The 16,605-nt window shown below is 41.1% G+C and overlaps 1 protein-coding gene across 1 annotated transcript in view; it reads left to right on the forward strand.

The window, feature by feature from the left end:
- The window catches only part of znhit6 (zinc finger HIT-type containing 6), a 37,820-nt gene that overhangs the window by 2,104 nt on the left and 19,111 nt on the right, over nt 1-16,605 (forward strand). The window contains exons 3-5 of the mRNA XM_069680456.1: nt 1,809-1,915; nt 2,054-2,139; nt 7,626-7,729. Of these exons, the coding sequence (XP_069536557.1) occupies nt 1,809-1,915; nt 2,054-2,139; nt 7,626-7,729 (297 nt within the window). The remainder of the gene's footprint in view (nt 1-1,808; nt 1,916-2,053; nt 2,140-7,625; nt 7,730-16,605) is intronic.

Below are 16,605 nucleotides of genomic sequence, written 5' to 3' on the forward strand. Positions count from 1 at the left end.
AGGTCATACCTGAAGATTTCATTAAAAGTTATCAAAGGGCGCCAGGGGATGTCCTTCCTTTTGCTCTTCAGGTTGCCTGTTGTTTTGGGCATCGCTCAGCATTCCTTCTGCATAGTTTCTAGGGATACAGTCTTTGTCTGACCCCGGCCACATACCTGTCTCTCAGCAGGTATCTGAAAATGGGTCTTTCCGCGCTTGTGTTGAATCCTGTTTTTTTTTTTTTCTTGTAATTTTTTCAAAGACCTTTTGGAAAGACAGTTATATATACTTCTGGATGATTATTTTGAAGACATCTCTGTCAGCAGTGCAGGTGGGTAGTGATGTAACAACTATGTGGATCGTTTACCCAAATTAATCAGATTATAGGTAGGCAAGAATTATCAGCGACATGTCCAACTCAACTGCAAGCATAGTATGTCTCATGATGCAGCAAAATACATGTGGTTTATTCAATAATTATTGAGTGGGGATGACACGCAGCAAGGGGCCGAAGGTGGGAGTCGAACCAGGGGCCGCAGCATCCAGGACTATAGCCTCTGTGTACGGCATGCGCGATTTAACCAGAGCTAAACCGGCGCCCCAGATATTGTTTTGATGCAATTTTGCCGGGCCTGTGACTCAGCAAATATAACTTACTTTCCAAATTACCTGTTGGTTTATAAGGTGTTCTTATATTTTTTTCCCATGCATGTAAATTAACCAAGCTTTACACATAGGTCCAGTGCTGTGCCAAACTTCCTCAACTTGCGCTGTGGTGCTTGTAGTCCTGATGGTGGCGCTATATGATTATATTATATTATCAGTTGCACGTCTAAGAACTTGGCAATTTTTACAAAAATGTTATACATAATTAGGAAATGTATAGAAATATATAGAAATAGAAATATTCATGTTCTTTGAGCAGCCAGGAAAGATAAAGTCCATCGCTCTGCGTTTCTTAAAAACGAATTCAACCAAACTCCTCCCACAATTTTTGCTCAATTTACACCAAACGTGGTTTACTTCCTCTTCAGGCTGTCCTCCACAAACATCTATCTAAAAATATCATGCACAGTGCATCAAAGGGTTTACTTTATACACAAAATAATTCTTCAAATCTTGTGAAATTTCCAGAATTTTATCTTTAAAAAATTACTTTTTGACAGATTTTTAAATTGTATCCATATGTAAGTATTTGCTGCTGTCATGGTTGTTTTGTTTATGTTTATTTGTAGGAAAGTTTTTCCTCTACCTGTCGACTACTAACTTAACCAAGCGGGCCACTAGACAAGGTGTCTGCAGCTAACGTTGCAAATCCAACATTCTAAGTAGCATAATGTTAATTCTCATATTACTGGCTAACCGTCTTATTTGTGCAGTCCTGCTTTCCAAGTCTCGCAAATTCTTCTAGGAAAAACTTAGTGAGGGTCGGTGGATAGATGCTATCAACGCTAACACAAACCAGGGAAACATCAGCTTGTTTTCTCAGGGTTTTTCTACCCGCACACAGATTTGAGAAATCTTTCTGGAATGATAATAATCGCTTTATATAATGAGAAAAATCCAGCAGTGTTTTCCCACCTGCAGCGCTCGTTATTTGTTTCAATTAGTCTGTGTTATGCCTTTGTTTTATAATTGCCAGTCTCAGTTCAGCAGACAAGTAGCGCTTAGATAACATTTGTTGCATTTAGTCTTTTTTTCTGTCTTTGTGCAGTGTTCTCCTCGCTGACCTTTGTTCACTGTCTGGACAAGCTGCGAAGGCGCCAAACCGAATTCCTTCAGAGAATTGAGAGGTTACCTAACAGATACTGTTTGTGTTTATTTCCCAGCTTGCTGTGTGTGAAGAAACACAAGGAAGATTCAGGATGCAGCGGAGTTAGAAATAAAACGGCCTTCGTGACCCTCACACAGTTTGATGAAATGGCACTTCTCAATGGTGAGCGTCTTCTTCACTCGTTCCCATGAAAAACGATGAATAGCAAGAAAAGTTTTAGCAGTATTTATTCTCAAATATTAAATTTTTTATACATATTTTGACGTGCTTCAAACTTTTTGCTCTTTACGTGTGCTGTAGACTACAGGTTTCTGGAGGATACAGGACGATTTGCTGATGGCACCACTAGAGACAATCTCATCCGGACTCCACGATCAACTATAAAAGTAAGTCCTTCATTTGGAAATAAAGTTATCATCTATCTCTGTATGTTACCTTGCTGCCAAATTTAGCCTATTGTACTATTGTATTAGGTCCCTGCAGTGTTTTTGACCACTGGGTGCACTGTGGAGCTGTTCCTCTAAAAGTGGGTCCCTGTTTTGTTTATTTCATAAGACTGTGTGTCAATGGAAACAAACACACAGTCCTACCAGTGTTGTCACACAGTTCCACCGATTAACAGGATGTAGTAACATGCAGAGAAATGCAGCAATGCTCCATCAAAGGCGGGGAAGACAGCACTCAACTCCTAAACATGTATGTATGTAAAGTGTGGCAGGGACGTGGATTTTAGGGAAGGCAAGTGTTCTGGTTTCCAATTGTACGTACGCTTGTAGTCCGAGTAATATTGACCAATCACGTATCAGCAGGCTGCGAGGAATGCAGGAAAAACAGTCCGTGTGGAGATCAAAAGCAGGCGGAACGTACGACACCGTGATGACATCCCGGCTCCCATCAGCGTCATCTGATGATGATTTAGCTTCTTGTAAATCTAAACAGACATCTGCAGCAAGTTCAGCTGACAATCCGCTCTAGATCTAAAATTTAACTTGAGATAAATTTCCTTGACACTTTGTCACGAAAGCCGTTCAGAGTTTAGAATTCCCGACTTCCTCGAATGCATCAGAAATGATCGATCCAACCTCCGTTCAACAAATGAGCAAGTTGATTTCTTTTCCCCCTTGAGGAGGGGTTTTGACTGAGCATGAGTCCAGGCAGCAGTACAATCAAAACTAATTAGTTTTTCAGCAGAGGAATAGTGAAGAAAATAATGATGGTGGACAATATTGTGAGATCCAAAGGCTCGTTTAACTACCAAAAGCTGTCTGCTTTCATCATTTATCCAAATGTATCAGAGCTGATGGGAATCCAATGTCTTCGTCCTTGAAGATTTTGGATTAAGCGTACTGCATATCTGAACAGAATATTCCCACATCATCAGGTAACTTGTTGAACAGTAATTGTAATAATATTACATGCATGTTTCTCAAATTCAGTGTGAATGTTTTAGTATTCAACAACTAAAACCAGATGGTCCTCTCTTCACTGTTGTCACCACTGCTCATGAGTTGGCGCTGAAAAAAGGCAACTGTTCAACACTGTTCAGGCAGTCCGGCCAAGACTGATCGCTGATCCAACACTGATCTCCTGAGTGCAGAGACATCTATCTTACCAGCACAAAGCAGCTCGAGTGAAAGTTAATACGGCTCAGATTGAACTGAACTGAACTGCTGTCAAGTATAGTGAGAACAGGCTGACCCGACACTGACCACTCGGTCTGAAGACCAGGGCACGTGTTTATCAAACTACCAGAGTAAACTAAGGAGTAAAATAGCTTTTAATTTAAGGTGGAGAATAAGACACAATTATCTAGCAACTCGCTCCAACATTCACCAAAGTGTTAAATAAAGTGTTAAGAGCAGTGATAGCATGATTTATCGCCTATACTCTGAGCAGGGAGAGCAATCAGACAAAAGGTTTTACCTTACATCGCCTCCACACATTCTTTATTTTCTGCAAATAGATTTTAATTGAAATATACTTTTTTTTTTTTAAGTCTAGGACGTAAGTAAGATGTGCTCAGATACTTCAGAGACCTTCAGCTGTCTCATATTAGAAGGCGTTTTGAAGTCGTAATGAATTAGAGTAATGGCTTTAATATATGTGTTTGAGAGTTAAAAAGTGCAGGTGAATTTCCCTTAAGTCCAAAAGTTCCCTTTTGAGTGGTGTGATAAATACTTTCCCAGACTTTCAAGCTGACATCTTTATTAAGGCAGTTAATTGTATGGATTGTCATACGTGCAGCTGGTAATCATAAACAACCTGAATATATAAGGAGAGATGCTTTTACTGGGAGTAACCATCATGTGAGCGGCATGTAGAGCCAACATGAAGAGTTTAATTCTTTTATTTAGAGAATATTTTCTGTGTTATTGAGGACATTTCAACCATACTGATCTTTGATTGCTTTGATATTGTTTCATTAACATATATCAGGTTTTGATTTTGTCCCTCACAGCTAGAAGGTTCCTGCTTTGAATCCTGGTTTGGCTGTAGTGGGCCTCTCTGTTTGCATGTTCTCCCTGTGCATGCGTCGTTCCCTTCAGGTACTCTGGCTTCCTCCCACAGTCCAAACACATGCTCATTAGCTTCATCCGATCGACATTGGTGGGAACACAAAACCCATCTCTGCTACAAATTCCGCCCGTCTCCGTCCGAGCAGCGCTCGAACATCGTTCCAAATTTGTCGGCGTCGAGTTTGATAAACAGACTGAATGAGTAATAGATACAATAAAGACCTAACCACTGTAACATCTTCACTGTTTACTAACCCTGTCTCTGGCGGATTTGTGACATCAGGCGGTGACACAGCAGAAAAGAGACCGACAGGAGTATACTTCTCTGGCAATGGGAACAGAGACAATCAACATCTACAAGCGGGTCTTCCCGGGTCTGAAAAACCTGAGTCAACGCGCTTATTTCGGTGGGAAAGGGGTATAAATTGCCTGCAGGTGTGAGTGTGAGCGTGAAAGGTTGTCTGTCTCTGTGTGTCTGCCCTGTGATTGACTGCCAATCAGTCCTGGGTGTAACCCCGCCTCTCGCCCAATGGCGGCTGGGATAGGCTCCAGCCCCTACGCAATCCTGAACAGGATAAGCAGTATAGATAATGGATGGATGTTTTGATTTAAGAGAGGTGATAATCTGACTTTGCAGAATATAACTAACTAATGTAAACACGTCACTGATTGCTTGTTTTATTAGATTCGATCCCTCATTATATTTACTTAACTTTAGTATCAATCAGATGGTAAAAACAATATGATTAAAAATCCATCGTTCCTGTCGTCCGGCCTCAAACCAGCATCATCTGAATGTTTTTCTCTTCTGCATTTCACTTTTCACTTGTATAATTTGTGGCTGTAGTTATGTAACGCTCACTGCTGTTGCTCCAAACCACAGACCTTCCTTTATGTAAGGTTCTGTTTCCCCGCCAGCTTTCACCTGTTCTCCTACTACAGGACAACACCACTACTGATGATATGTGATAACTTGGACTCGTGCGTGTTCTTTTATGGGATTCTCAGAGGCAGCGAATGCTTCAGCGGTCACTGATCAATCAAAATAATGAGGCCTATTCTCAGCGAGAGATAAAGGTTTGGATCATTAGCTTTGGGATTTGGATTTCCACCAGAACATTGCAAGTGCAGAAATCGGTTTTTAGCCTTATGCAGCCTTGTCTTTTAATAAATCTACTTTACTGTCTCTCACTTCCTGCCAATCTGAAATCATGAAGGAGCTGCACGCGTGCCAGAAAAGAAAAGGCTTCGATGCGGCCAGTAAGGAGAAGCGCAGGTCATCCTCTGGTTTGATTGTTAATGAATCTTGCACAGCCGGATTTATTGATGCAGAACAGATGTCTGGTATTCAGACCTTTAAGTTCTTAGAAAAGATGTCCCCCCTGCTGGCTTTTCTGCTGAATTCAAATGCCAGCCAGTCTGTGGTCCAAATAAATCTGTCCAAGGTTAAAATTAGAAGCGTTCTGTTACATCCTGATTATTTAACGTCTGCTGACTGATGGATTGTTCTGTCGGCCGTTATGAATCTTAATGTGTGTTTGGGCCATTATTAAGAAACTAAACTGTGCTTTACTTCTACCATTATTTTTCTGTTAAACTACGATGCACAGAATATATGATGGTAGTGTTGTGCATGCTGCAGATATCGATTAATGAGATTTTTAACGGCTCTGCGCCTGCAAAAGCTTTGGCTGGAGACATTGTGTTTTTGGGTGAAATCAATATCTCAGGAATGTCTGCAGGAAATATCTTAAATTCTGCACAAACTTCCACTTGGACTCGAGGATGAACTGAACAGATAATGGTGATCAAAGTTGAGACATCAGGGTTACTGACCTCATGTCCGTATCATTTTTATCCTTGGGATATCTCAGCATCGCCTGGAAGGAGTTTGTTTTCATGTGGCTTATGTTCATGTTTTTATATATCCGAGAGAACGACTCCATCCGCATTTGATGTAAGGGAAGACATCCTCAAACGCCAACGTATCCCACACAGTCTGTGAAGGTTCTCAGTCATCCAGGTCATGGCTTAATCCAAAAAGCAACTGGACTTGGTTGAAGTTCTTGAAGACGTTTCACCTCTCACTGACTGGTGGACGGAGCTAGAAATATAAGCCAATGTAAGTCATTTGTCTGCTAATAGATGTGTAATGAGGGGTGAGTCATTAATGACTCAGGTTCAGGTTAACGACTCACCCTTGATTACACATCTATGAGCATACTGATGACCTACAGAGGCCTTTTGGATTAAGAATCCCACACAGTGTTCTGTTCAATGTTTACTCCATGTGCCGTCTTTAGTTCTGCAGCTCTCTCCGTCGTAGCCTTCAGTTTTTGTGTTTATCATTTAACCTTCATTGTTTTCACTCTGTTGTTTTTGTCTCTTTTCTTTTTTCCCTCTGTAAACAAACCGACGTCAAATTTACCCTTTCAGATTGATATGTTTACAGTTAGTCCACTGGATTGTGTGATTAGAGCCGAATCCCTAGCAACAGCCTGTTCTTCATAGCAACGGTCTGTTATCGAGAAATAGCAGACCTTAGAATGCCAGAGCAGAATCAAGTATTGAACACAGCCGTGTAATAACAGTTGATAATCACCCGTCTCTCTACCCCTCATGGGAGGGGAGACCTTCTCTTTTATTATTTCTCTCCTGTTAGCGATCGTTGTACAACCTTCCTTTTAAATATCGACCTGTTTATATAATACTGTTGTTTTGTGTATTTTGAGTGTATTCCTTAAGATATTTTCCAATATACTAATTAGACAACAAAACATTGATACGCCAATATATTGTCGTCCTGACTCGTGCAATACAGTTATCGATTGGCTGGAGCCACTACTTCATGAATCCACACGGTGGCGCTTATGACAGGAATGAGGGTAACGTGAACATAAATGAATCAGCCAAAGAAGAAGCTAATGAGATATTGTGATGTATCATTATATGATTGCAATATATCAATTATCGCAGAATCTCTGTATCGTGGGCTGCGTATTGTAACTTCCCACCCCTAATACTAATATATGCCCTGTCCAGTTACGATCTATGGAAATCTATAGTTTTAATAAATATTATTTTTTAACTATAATATGTCAGAAAATGGGAAATGTCTATAACAATTTCCTTGAGCCAAAGTAGATATATTGACACTGTATTTTCTGTCAGTCCAAAACCCAAAGGTGTTTAGTTTATCACACAAGACCAGAAAACGAGTTGAAGCTGGTGAATTTGTGCCTTAAGATAAACAATGAATTAAGATTTGTTGCTCAATGATTTTGCATCAGTAAGAATTGTAATAAACTAATTTCACCTTTAATAATCTGTACAATCTCCCCTCTTCTGTCTTCCAGGCGAAGAAGCTGGCAGCCAACGCCAGAAAGATAAACATCACGCTGAGGTTCCTCCCCGTCACGTTCACTAAGAGCAGAGAAAACTCCACCTTCTTCCTCACCAAGTAAGAATGAAATACCTCAAATACACACAATGTATTTACACCTTAAACAGATTATTTTTTCTCTTGTCCTTTGATATAATCGACAACTGGAATTGTGTAAAAGAGCAGAGCAGATTTTACCGAGGTTATTTAGTAACTTAGGCTCATCACTTTAAATAAAAGTAACATAAATATCCTAATTAATAAAGGAAATGCTACAAAAACTTAAAGACTGTTGTGATACAATCACTCACACTCAAACACAACTTCAGTTACTGCTTTAGTTTGCAGCAAAATGAGCCTCTGATTAGTGATGTTTTACTTAACCACAGGATGGCACTCTTGTTAAGCCCTAACAGCAGTTGTGTGTCTGTGTCTAGTGCTGGCTCTCTTCAGGTTATCGTCTGGCAGTCTGGTAGTGAAGGCAGCAGATATGTACCCATGTCTGTTTAACATTGGATTCACGTTTTACCTGAGGCAGCTGAGGTGTTACTGACAAAAGCACGCCAGATTTTAAAAGTCTTTTATTGGTATTACCTTCAGAGAGATTCAGCCATAGCGACATCTTTTAGTCATTCAGCTGTATTTCACAACAGTCTCATCCTGAACAAGAGGAGACTGTGTCAGATGTGTTCAATTCTAGCATGTTTGCAGCTGCAAGCCATCACAAAAATGCACACATGCTCTCTTCTTGCAGAGGATCATTGGCACTGTATTCCATGTGGCGGGCAAGCGTTCGTTAGCAGCTGCAGTGCACCTCCTCTGTGATGATATAACGCCAGTTAAAGGAGCAATCTGTAAACTAATGCAGGACGAGATGATTACAGAGAAAAACACTAGACTGTGTTCTGTTGTAACATTTAATGCCTCCGCAGTTTTTCATCATAACTTTTTGAGGGAATGTTGTTTTATTGAAGTTGATATTTCGTCGATCATCAGTCGGTCTGTCCTTTTCAGGCTTAAATATTTAAGGCCCAAGTGTCAAAAAAGTGGAGATGATATTCTCTGTAACAAATGTTTGACTGGACTTGTTGGAGTTTAAGAAACTTTCAGAAAGGGATGGCAGGGACTCGGGTGTTGTCGGGGGGCTTAAATCTCCATCATTAAAATATTCGACATTTTCATAAGTAGTCTTATGATGACTTACCATTTGTTATAGCTCGATAGTCCCGCTGTTCTTCCCTTTAATTACAGTCAGAAAATGTGACAGATCTTCAGAGTATCATGGTGAAACCTGTCTGAGAAAATAATAATATATAACAGAAAAGCCACCTTGTGGCCAGTTGGGCTGTGAATTATATTGTATTGGCTGTTTTAAGGCTTATAGAAATGTTGTTGAAATCGCAATATGAGGAGGCGCAATATTTGTTGAAGGTAGAACGTGTGTCAAAATACCATTTTAATTTAAATATTATGCTGTGGAGATGTTCTGGCCCACACATCATACACAGACGTAAGTATCAAATATCTTTGTTTGGTGCAGTTCCACACAAAAATCACACCATGATTAATTTAATATGTTTTTCAATGAAAATGAGTTCAATTATGTAAAAACCATCACTCCCTGTAATATGAAAAGGAAATTGAAAGAAGTCAAAATAATAAGATATGTTTTCAAAATCTTTCAGCCCTAGTCTGTAAATACTGTATGATATTATCATGATACAGGGGTTACGATTTAATTATCATACGTTGCGATACTGTAAGCAACGTTTATTCATTTTTTAAAATAACAGTATAAAGAATTTAGTGCTAAATGCAAAGATCTGAAAGAAAAGTTGACTTATAAATCAAGTCAGTCGGATCTGCGTTCATTTCCCACAGTCTCTGTAACACTAACATCATTGCTCTACTTTTTGTGCTGTCTAGGAAAGTAACTAACATTTACTTAAAACGTTAAACGTAAAAATCTATACAATCAATGTAGTACCACAAAGCCAGATACCACTATTGTTTAGTATATGTGTTTTTCTTGTCTTACACCCCTAGTGGACAGTGAGGAAACTGTAGAGAAAGGGAAAACACCATTAAGTCTTTGATCGTGTAAATTAGACTTAACAAACCAAATATTTGGGTGGTGCTATTTAGCCTTTCCCCATTGGTAGTTGAAGGATTTTTGCAGAAATAATTTAATTGTAGTCGACTTTGCAGACTCCGAAAAAGAAAGTATTTCTTTCGCATGGGCACGTTTCCAATTTGCTCGGTTCTCGTGGTGGTCTTGTCATGTCTGGCGTCTTTTCTCCCTCCTTGGACAACCCTCTGCCACTCATTTTCCCATTTCTTTTGAGGCCGATCCCCGCCTCTCTAATCCCTCTGTGGAAGAAAAGAGGGGAAAATAGTTATTGAACTGCATATTAAAGTTTTTTACGAGTCTGAAATGCCCAGGGACAGCATTGGGTGCCAATCAGGATTGCCACTAAAAGAATCCTTTGTCAGGCTCTCCAGCTGGTTTTATGTTGTTACTTTCCTTTTCACCACCCTCTTTTCCATCCTCGAGTCCACCACTCTGTCATGTCTGTTTCTGGTGTTTTGCAGGTGGCGGGTTTAATGTGCGCGTCACATCTCAGGATGAGGCAACATTATGTCAGGTTGTAGTAGCACACTCTGACCATGCTTCAACCCCACGCTCCCCTCTCCAAGACTCAACACTTGTCAGTTGTTGACAGAATGTTTTTGTAAGACGAGTTTTTGTTGCTTTGCTTCAACACCTGGGAAATGAGATAAAGTCCCACGGCTGCTCCGGCGAAATGCACAAGAATCTTCATGCTTTAGCTGCTGCACCGTCCGTAGAGGAATCTTTGGCCAGCTGCGCAGCTTTATTTCTTTGTTTAGTCTAGCTTGTTCCAATATGTCTCAGCAGCAAGAGTTTTCAGCTAACCACAACAGTATCCCATTCACAGCAAACGGACACGAGGGATGGGATGAAAGGTGTACAATAAATGGCGAGGGATCTGGGGAGAATGTGCTTCAGAATGTACCAAGTACATAATATGAGAAGCAGATGTATGAGCAGTGCGACTGCAGCTGGTTAGCGACATATTCATGCTACGCACTCGAGCTGCCAGAGAAGGATCATTACTGGCAGACAGCTGACTACAGGGCTTTCATGCCTGGCGATGGCGTGTTTGTAGGTTTGAGTTTGTGAGCATGTGTCTCTTTAATTGAATGTTTGAACCTTCATATAAAAACCATGCAACTACTTATTTTCCACCTTTCGCAGCGGTGACTAATTCAAAAACAAGGAACAAACGGTAAAATGAACCAACTAAAAAAAAAAAGGAGGCCACCTCTCAGTTCAGCTGTTGGAAGGTAAGTTTATAACAGCTGGCATTTGGCTGAACATTGGGAGTAGTTGGGTTCTCTACAGTCCCAGCCTGGCAGGGCTCGGCACTTTCCTCATGGACAGATTTAGTGGATTGGACAACACATTACAGCGGCAGTTTCTGTGGATAATAACTGGACATATTTCGATAATAACTTCACATAAATAGTAATATGAGCAGCTGTGGATTTGTGCCATCTATGTCAGTTTGCCATATATTTGGAGGCGGCCTCAAATAACCCAGATGTCTGGGTTAGTGGAGAGCTGACTTTGTTCCCTGATGTAGACAAGTGTTGACGATTAGTGTGCCACCTGTTGATAATATACGAGAAAACCCATCTTTTGTAAATGGAGTCTTAATCCTCCACAAACTGATTCCTCGACCTAGTGAACTGAGTCGATATGACTGTCGTAAACATCGTGTGCCGTCGGGGGATAAAAATCTGCTACTCGTAAAGCCGCAGAAGAATCAACAGATTCTCGTCTTACTCGTTGTCATTCACTTGTTTTTGCTGCAGCTGCTCGAGCCATAAAAGCGTTTCTCGCTTGATGTTTGCAGCCACGTTATGGTGTGAAATGAAGCAGACATGTTGTCATTCTTTTTTTGGCTGATTGCACGGTACTAAAAGCCTCGTTATTCCCACCTAATGAGTGCTTCTACCCGCAAATACTAACACTCAACTCCAGTATGACGGAAGGCTTTTTGCCCAGCCTTTGAGTTCGGACACCGGGAGAAAGTAAACAGTATTTCTTCGCGAGTGACCTAGTTCCTTTTGACTCACTTCCACTTGACTGGACTCACCCTGCAAGTAGTTTTCCCGGCTTTATTTTTCCACTCGCCTGACTCGGTCTTGCAGGGTGTCTAATGTTGCGCAACTGACGATTCTCTCTGGCTAATAAAGTGGTCTCTAGTGTTTCTAATCCACCTTTAAGGATGGGATCATTTTGACCAGCATTGACCGAGAAAGCTCAAAAAAAGGGACCAGTTATAAATCACAACTTTCGCCAATGGAAGACAAAGAACAAGAGCTTCAAGTGGGTGAAGTTGAGTTGATCTGGCTACGAGCGAGCCAAACAGCACCACACATGTTGTCACTTACAAATAATGCAGCCACGCTGCTTAGTGACAAATGTGTTATCTTGTTTTTAGTTGCAGTACGCTCCATATCAGAATTAGTATGGAGCAAATTTGATCCCAACATGTGATGCAGACAAGGTGACACATTTAGCTTGATGACGTAATGAATGTTTGGGTTTTGTCCTGCTGTAAGCATGGTCACTTGCGACCCTTCTCTGTAGTTGGATTTCTAGTCTCCTCCTTTGCTTACATTGCAAAAGATGAAAATATGAGCACGATGTTATGGAAAAGGATGCATCTGCTTTAAGATTGAATTTGTTTATTTGCACTGATCAGCCTTAATATAATCACCACTGACAGTTTAAGTGAATAAAATTATCTCATTACAATGGCCCCTGTCAGTTTCTGTCCTCAAAGTTGATGTGTTGGAAGCAGGAAAAACGGACAAGCGTATGGATGTGAGCGACTTTGACTAGAGCCAAATGATGACGGCGAGACGACTGGGTCAGCGCATCTCCAAAACTGCAGCTCTTGTAGGGTGTTTCCGGTCTGCAGTGGTCAGTACCGACCAAAAGTGGAAGGAAAACCGATGAACCGGCATCAGGGTCACGGGTTGCCAAGGCTTTTTGATACGCATGGGTGGCGAAGGCTGGCCTGTGTGGTTAGAGAACTTAAAGGATCTGCTGCTAACGTCTTGGTGCCAGATACCACAGCACAACTTTAGAGAGTCATGTGGAGTCCATGCCTCGACGGGTCAGGGCTGTGTTGGCGACAAAAAGGGGACCTACACAATATCAGGCAGGCGGTCATAATGTTATAGCTGAACGGTGTATTTATTTGTTCTTTAACTGACAGAACTGCAGCATTCAGCCTGGTGGAAAGCCTGCCTCAAGCAACAGCAGAACGTGTCCGACATTAGTTCCACAGACTTTCATTCCCAATTTCATTACAGCCCCGATAGCATGGAAAAGTACCTGGTACATGTGCTATTTAGTTACATTAACAACGCTTCAGTCGCATGACTGCTGAAAGTAAGAGCAGGAATTTAGTTCTGATCGCGTTTCAGAACTTCAGTGAACTTGCCATCACTAACACATCACTGTTTGTTCTCAGCTATCCCCTGATGTGAAAGTGCAGTTGGAATACACGTGCACAAAACAGCTGAAGCTTGCAATGCTGGGACAATAAAATGATGTGTAATTTTAGAACCTCAATTAGGCAAATTATTGTAATTTTGAAAATGCTGTAATGTAGCAGTTATGTCCACCACAGGTTTGTAGAAGCCTGGGTGGTGTATGAAATATTGCACGTGACGAATGAATGTACAAATTGATTAAAGCAGACGCAGCCATATTTCACCTCAGATTTAATTGCGGGGGGGGGGGCGAGTATTCATCACTGCGCTCGCTCACATTCCAGAAAGTTCCAGTGGACCAATCAACGGCGGCTTTTGTCGAATGTTTCTGAGACGGCAGCAGTCGAACCTTCTGGATGCCATTGGCTTAATTAACCACTGCTGATGCTGAGCAGAGTTTACGCAGGCTGCCATCCGAGGCAAACCTCACACCAGAATGGCAAGCAGCAGTTTCATCAGCGTTGCAGACGCTGTCATCACAATTGGCCACATAACTGCAGGCTACACGCTGCTCTCTGGCTCTGAGTGAAACTGTAAATTAGGCAGAAATGCGAGTGTTATTCATGAGCTAGAGAAATTCTAATCTTGCCATGTGTCATGTCTGGTTGACTGAAACTATGATAATTAGCTTCCCATGTGTTGGTCATAATTAATTTCATAGTTTCGTTCTTGGTTTGAGGAACTTAAGTGTTAATTTTCAAACCTTGTACTTTGGTTCCAGAGGTGAGTACTTTGGCAAAACTTATGGACAACTATTGGGTGGATTACCATGAAAGTTGATGGAAGCACACGTTGGATTAATCCTAATGAGCTAGCTTTTGCTTTGACTTTAAGTAAAACTTTCCACTGGTCCAAAACATCACTTCAAGGATACCTAAAGCTAATGCCTCAAACTTCAAACCCAAATTGATATTTTTGGCCCCATTACTGGCTAGAATCTAATAATAGCAAAACATGTTCCCAATTTTTCATCTTTTCAACAGTTTTTTTTCCCCCCAAGTAATGAGGTTCACAGCCTCATGGAGCCGCATGTGTGGCTGCACACCAGTCTTGTTCCTTTCCCCGTACACGTGCAGACTTGGAGCATACAGCATCTTTTTTTTTCCTAGAATGGAGGATGAGTGTTTTCTGAGCTTTTCAGGGAAGGCAGACCCATGACTTCACATTGTGGCATTTGACCAGCAGTTGAGGCTCAAGCCAGAACTAAGAGGAGTCTTAAGATACAGCTGCCTGTAATCTTTAACCTCTCTCCCTTTCCGTCCGTCGGCCTCTGAGGTTGTGGATCCAGTCTTTGGATTCTGGATTTATTTGTTGTATTTCACTTGGGTAGCCTGTCATCGCAATCTACCGGCACCCACTTGCCACCCAGATCCTGGCATCTACTTCTGACAGGCAGATACACAGGACACATGGTTTCATATGTGGGTCCATTTTTGTTGGATCTTAACCCAGCCAGATGGATCTGCTTTGACTGCCAGACCACCTGTCAGGTTTTCTGCTGTTGACGGCACCATCAACTCCATTAGTTACATAATAAACAGGTGGTTTTCTTGTTAACAAATCCATCTATCCTCCTCTGAGCCTGCTTTATTCTCAGTATCCCTCATGAATGCAGACAACTGACCCTTGGGTAAGTCCCGCTCCCCTTGGTCACTGTTTTTTACACCTGTCAAGCTTTCGCACCGGCTAGTAAATATTATGGCGTTTTCGACTACAACAGTGAGAGATGTTAGAAGGTAAATAACAGCACATTTTTGGAAAAATAGTTCTCGAATATCAGAGAGAAGTAGACAGAAAGGACGACAACACACATGTTGAGAATGAAGAGGACATAAAAATTGAGGCAAAAGCTCAACGGTCCCAATGACAATTCATGTTGAGGATCATAAACAGGAACAACAATGTTCCTGCACAGCAGGGTAAGTGAATATATAGTTTTATTTTAAGCTAATGTTTAGTTATTACTCACTATAACTTTCGTTATCTAATATGTTTTAGCCCATTGCTAGCTAAACTAAATTATCCCATTTTTTTCATTTTGTTTAAAGTCGAGGTGAAATGAAAAAAGTCATTTTAATCCTTTTAGATCACATCCCCGGTAATATTGTGCATCTATTTGACAATATAGGCCAAAAAAAACCCAGAAAATCAATTTCTTCATATTCTTTTATCAAAACCCGATCATTTTTTCTTCCGGTAAAACTAAATTTCACGTGTGCTTACGTAAGTTAGCACCAAACAATTTCAACCAATCAATCTGCAACATTTAGCCACAGAGCACCAAGAACGCTCGGTCAGTTAGCTAGCTACTGCGCTGTGAAGAACGTCTGTCTACGCCCACTTCTCAACGATCAAATCAAACCCCTCTAATGATATGCCCCGCCTGCACCTCCTGTTTCACTCGGAAATACATCACGATACGGAAGCTAGATACTCTCCCGTTTCAGCTCGACTTTAAAGCACGTCAGAATATCGCTCGCATATCGTGGGCTTGATCCACATACTGGATCTCCTATAGGCACAACAGGAAAGCCCAACAAAATCCTGAACAAGTTTGCCACAACAACGGCACAAAGGCTGTGCTGATATCATCGGTGGTGGTAGCGAAGGCCCTCTACACTTTGGGGATATCTGCTGTCGCACCTGCAGATTCCATGTGCACACCTTTTTGACATTTCTCCTTGACAGGCCTCCCACGCCAAGTTACGGTTGCTAACGAAGGATAGGACAGTGGCCAAGGGAGGTCAAGGGAGGGGCTTAGTGAAGGGTGAATTGCTCAGTTTAATTAAAAAAACAGAAGCAGAGTTCTATCCGTGCTACTGATTTGGAGTTCATTTTAATGTTTCATTTGCATTTCAAAATAAAACCCGAATCAGGCCTGTAAGAAGCAGAACATAGATGCACACCAAAGCCTACAAACAAGTAATTACACAGCTCCTCGGGGCAAAGATGACTAATTTATCCATTAGGAGGAATGACGTCTTCATTAAAAGGTTTTTTTAAAGACTCGACTCGCTCCAGGGTTTGAATTACTTTAATTGCTTGCTTGCATATTAAAATCAATCCCCACATTGATTGACTGGAGTTTGGTAGCTTTTATTTTCACTAATTCAACAACAGGCTTTTGTTCTGAAGAGTGTGGCTTTACTTTAAGGATTCTTCATAACAAGTCGAGTCTGGTGATTTCAGTTATTCTTATTGTGTAAATATTGTGTATCCTACTGAGGGGAACAAAAAACTATTGTTGTTCTGCCAATTTAAGAAAGATGAATCAGTAACCATTCAGGATGCTGAAAATCATTAGAAACCTCAAGGTCTGTTACCCAGGACACTGAGGTTTCACAGTGAGACAAAATAAACAG

The sequence above is a fragment of the Semicossyphus pulcher genome, unplaced genomic scaffold, assembly GCF_022749685.1.
Source record: "Semicossyphus pulcher isolate SPU_LCO1_2020_fin unplaced genomic scaffold, fSemPul1.0.p SCAF_4, whole genome shotgun sequence".
NCBI lineage: Eukaryota > Metazoa > Chordata > Actinopteri > Labriformes > Labridae > Semicossyphus > Semicossyphus pulcher.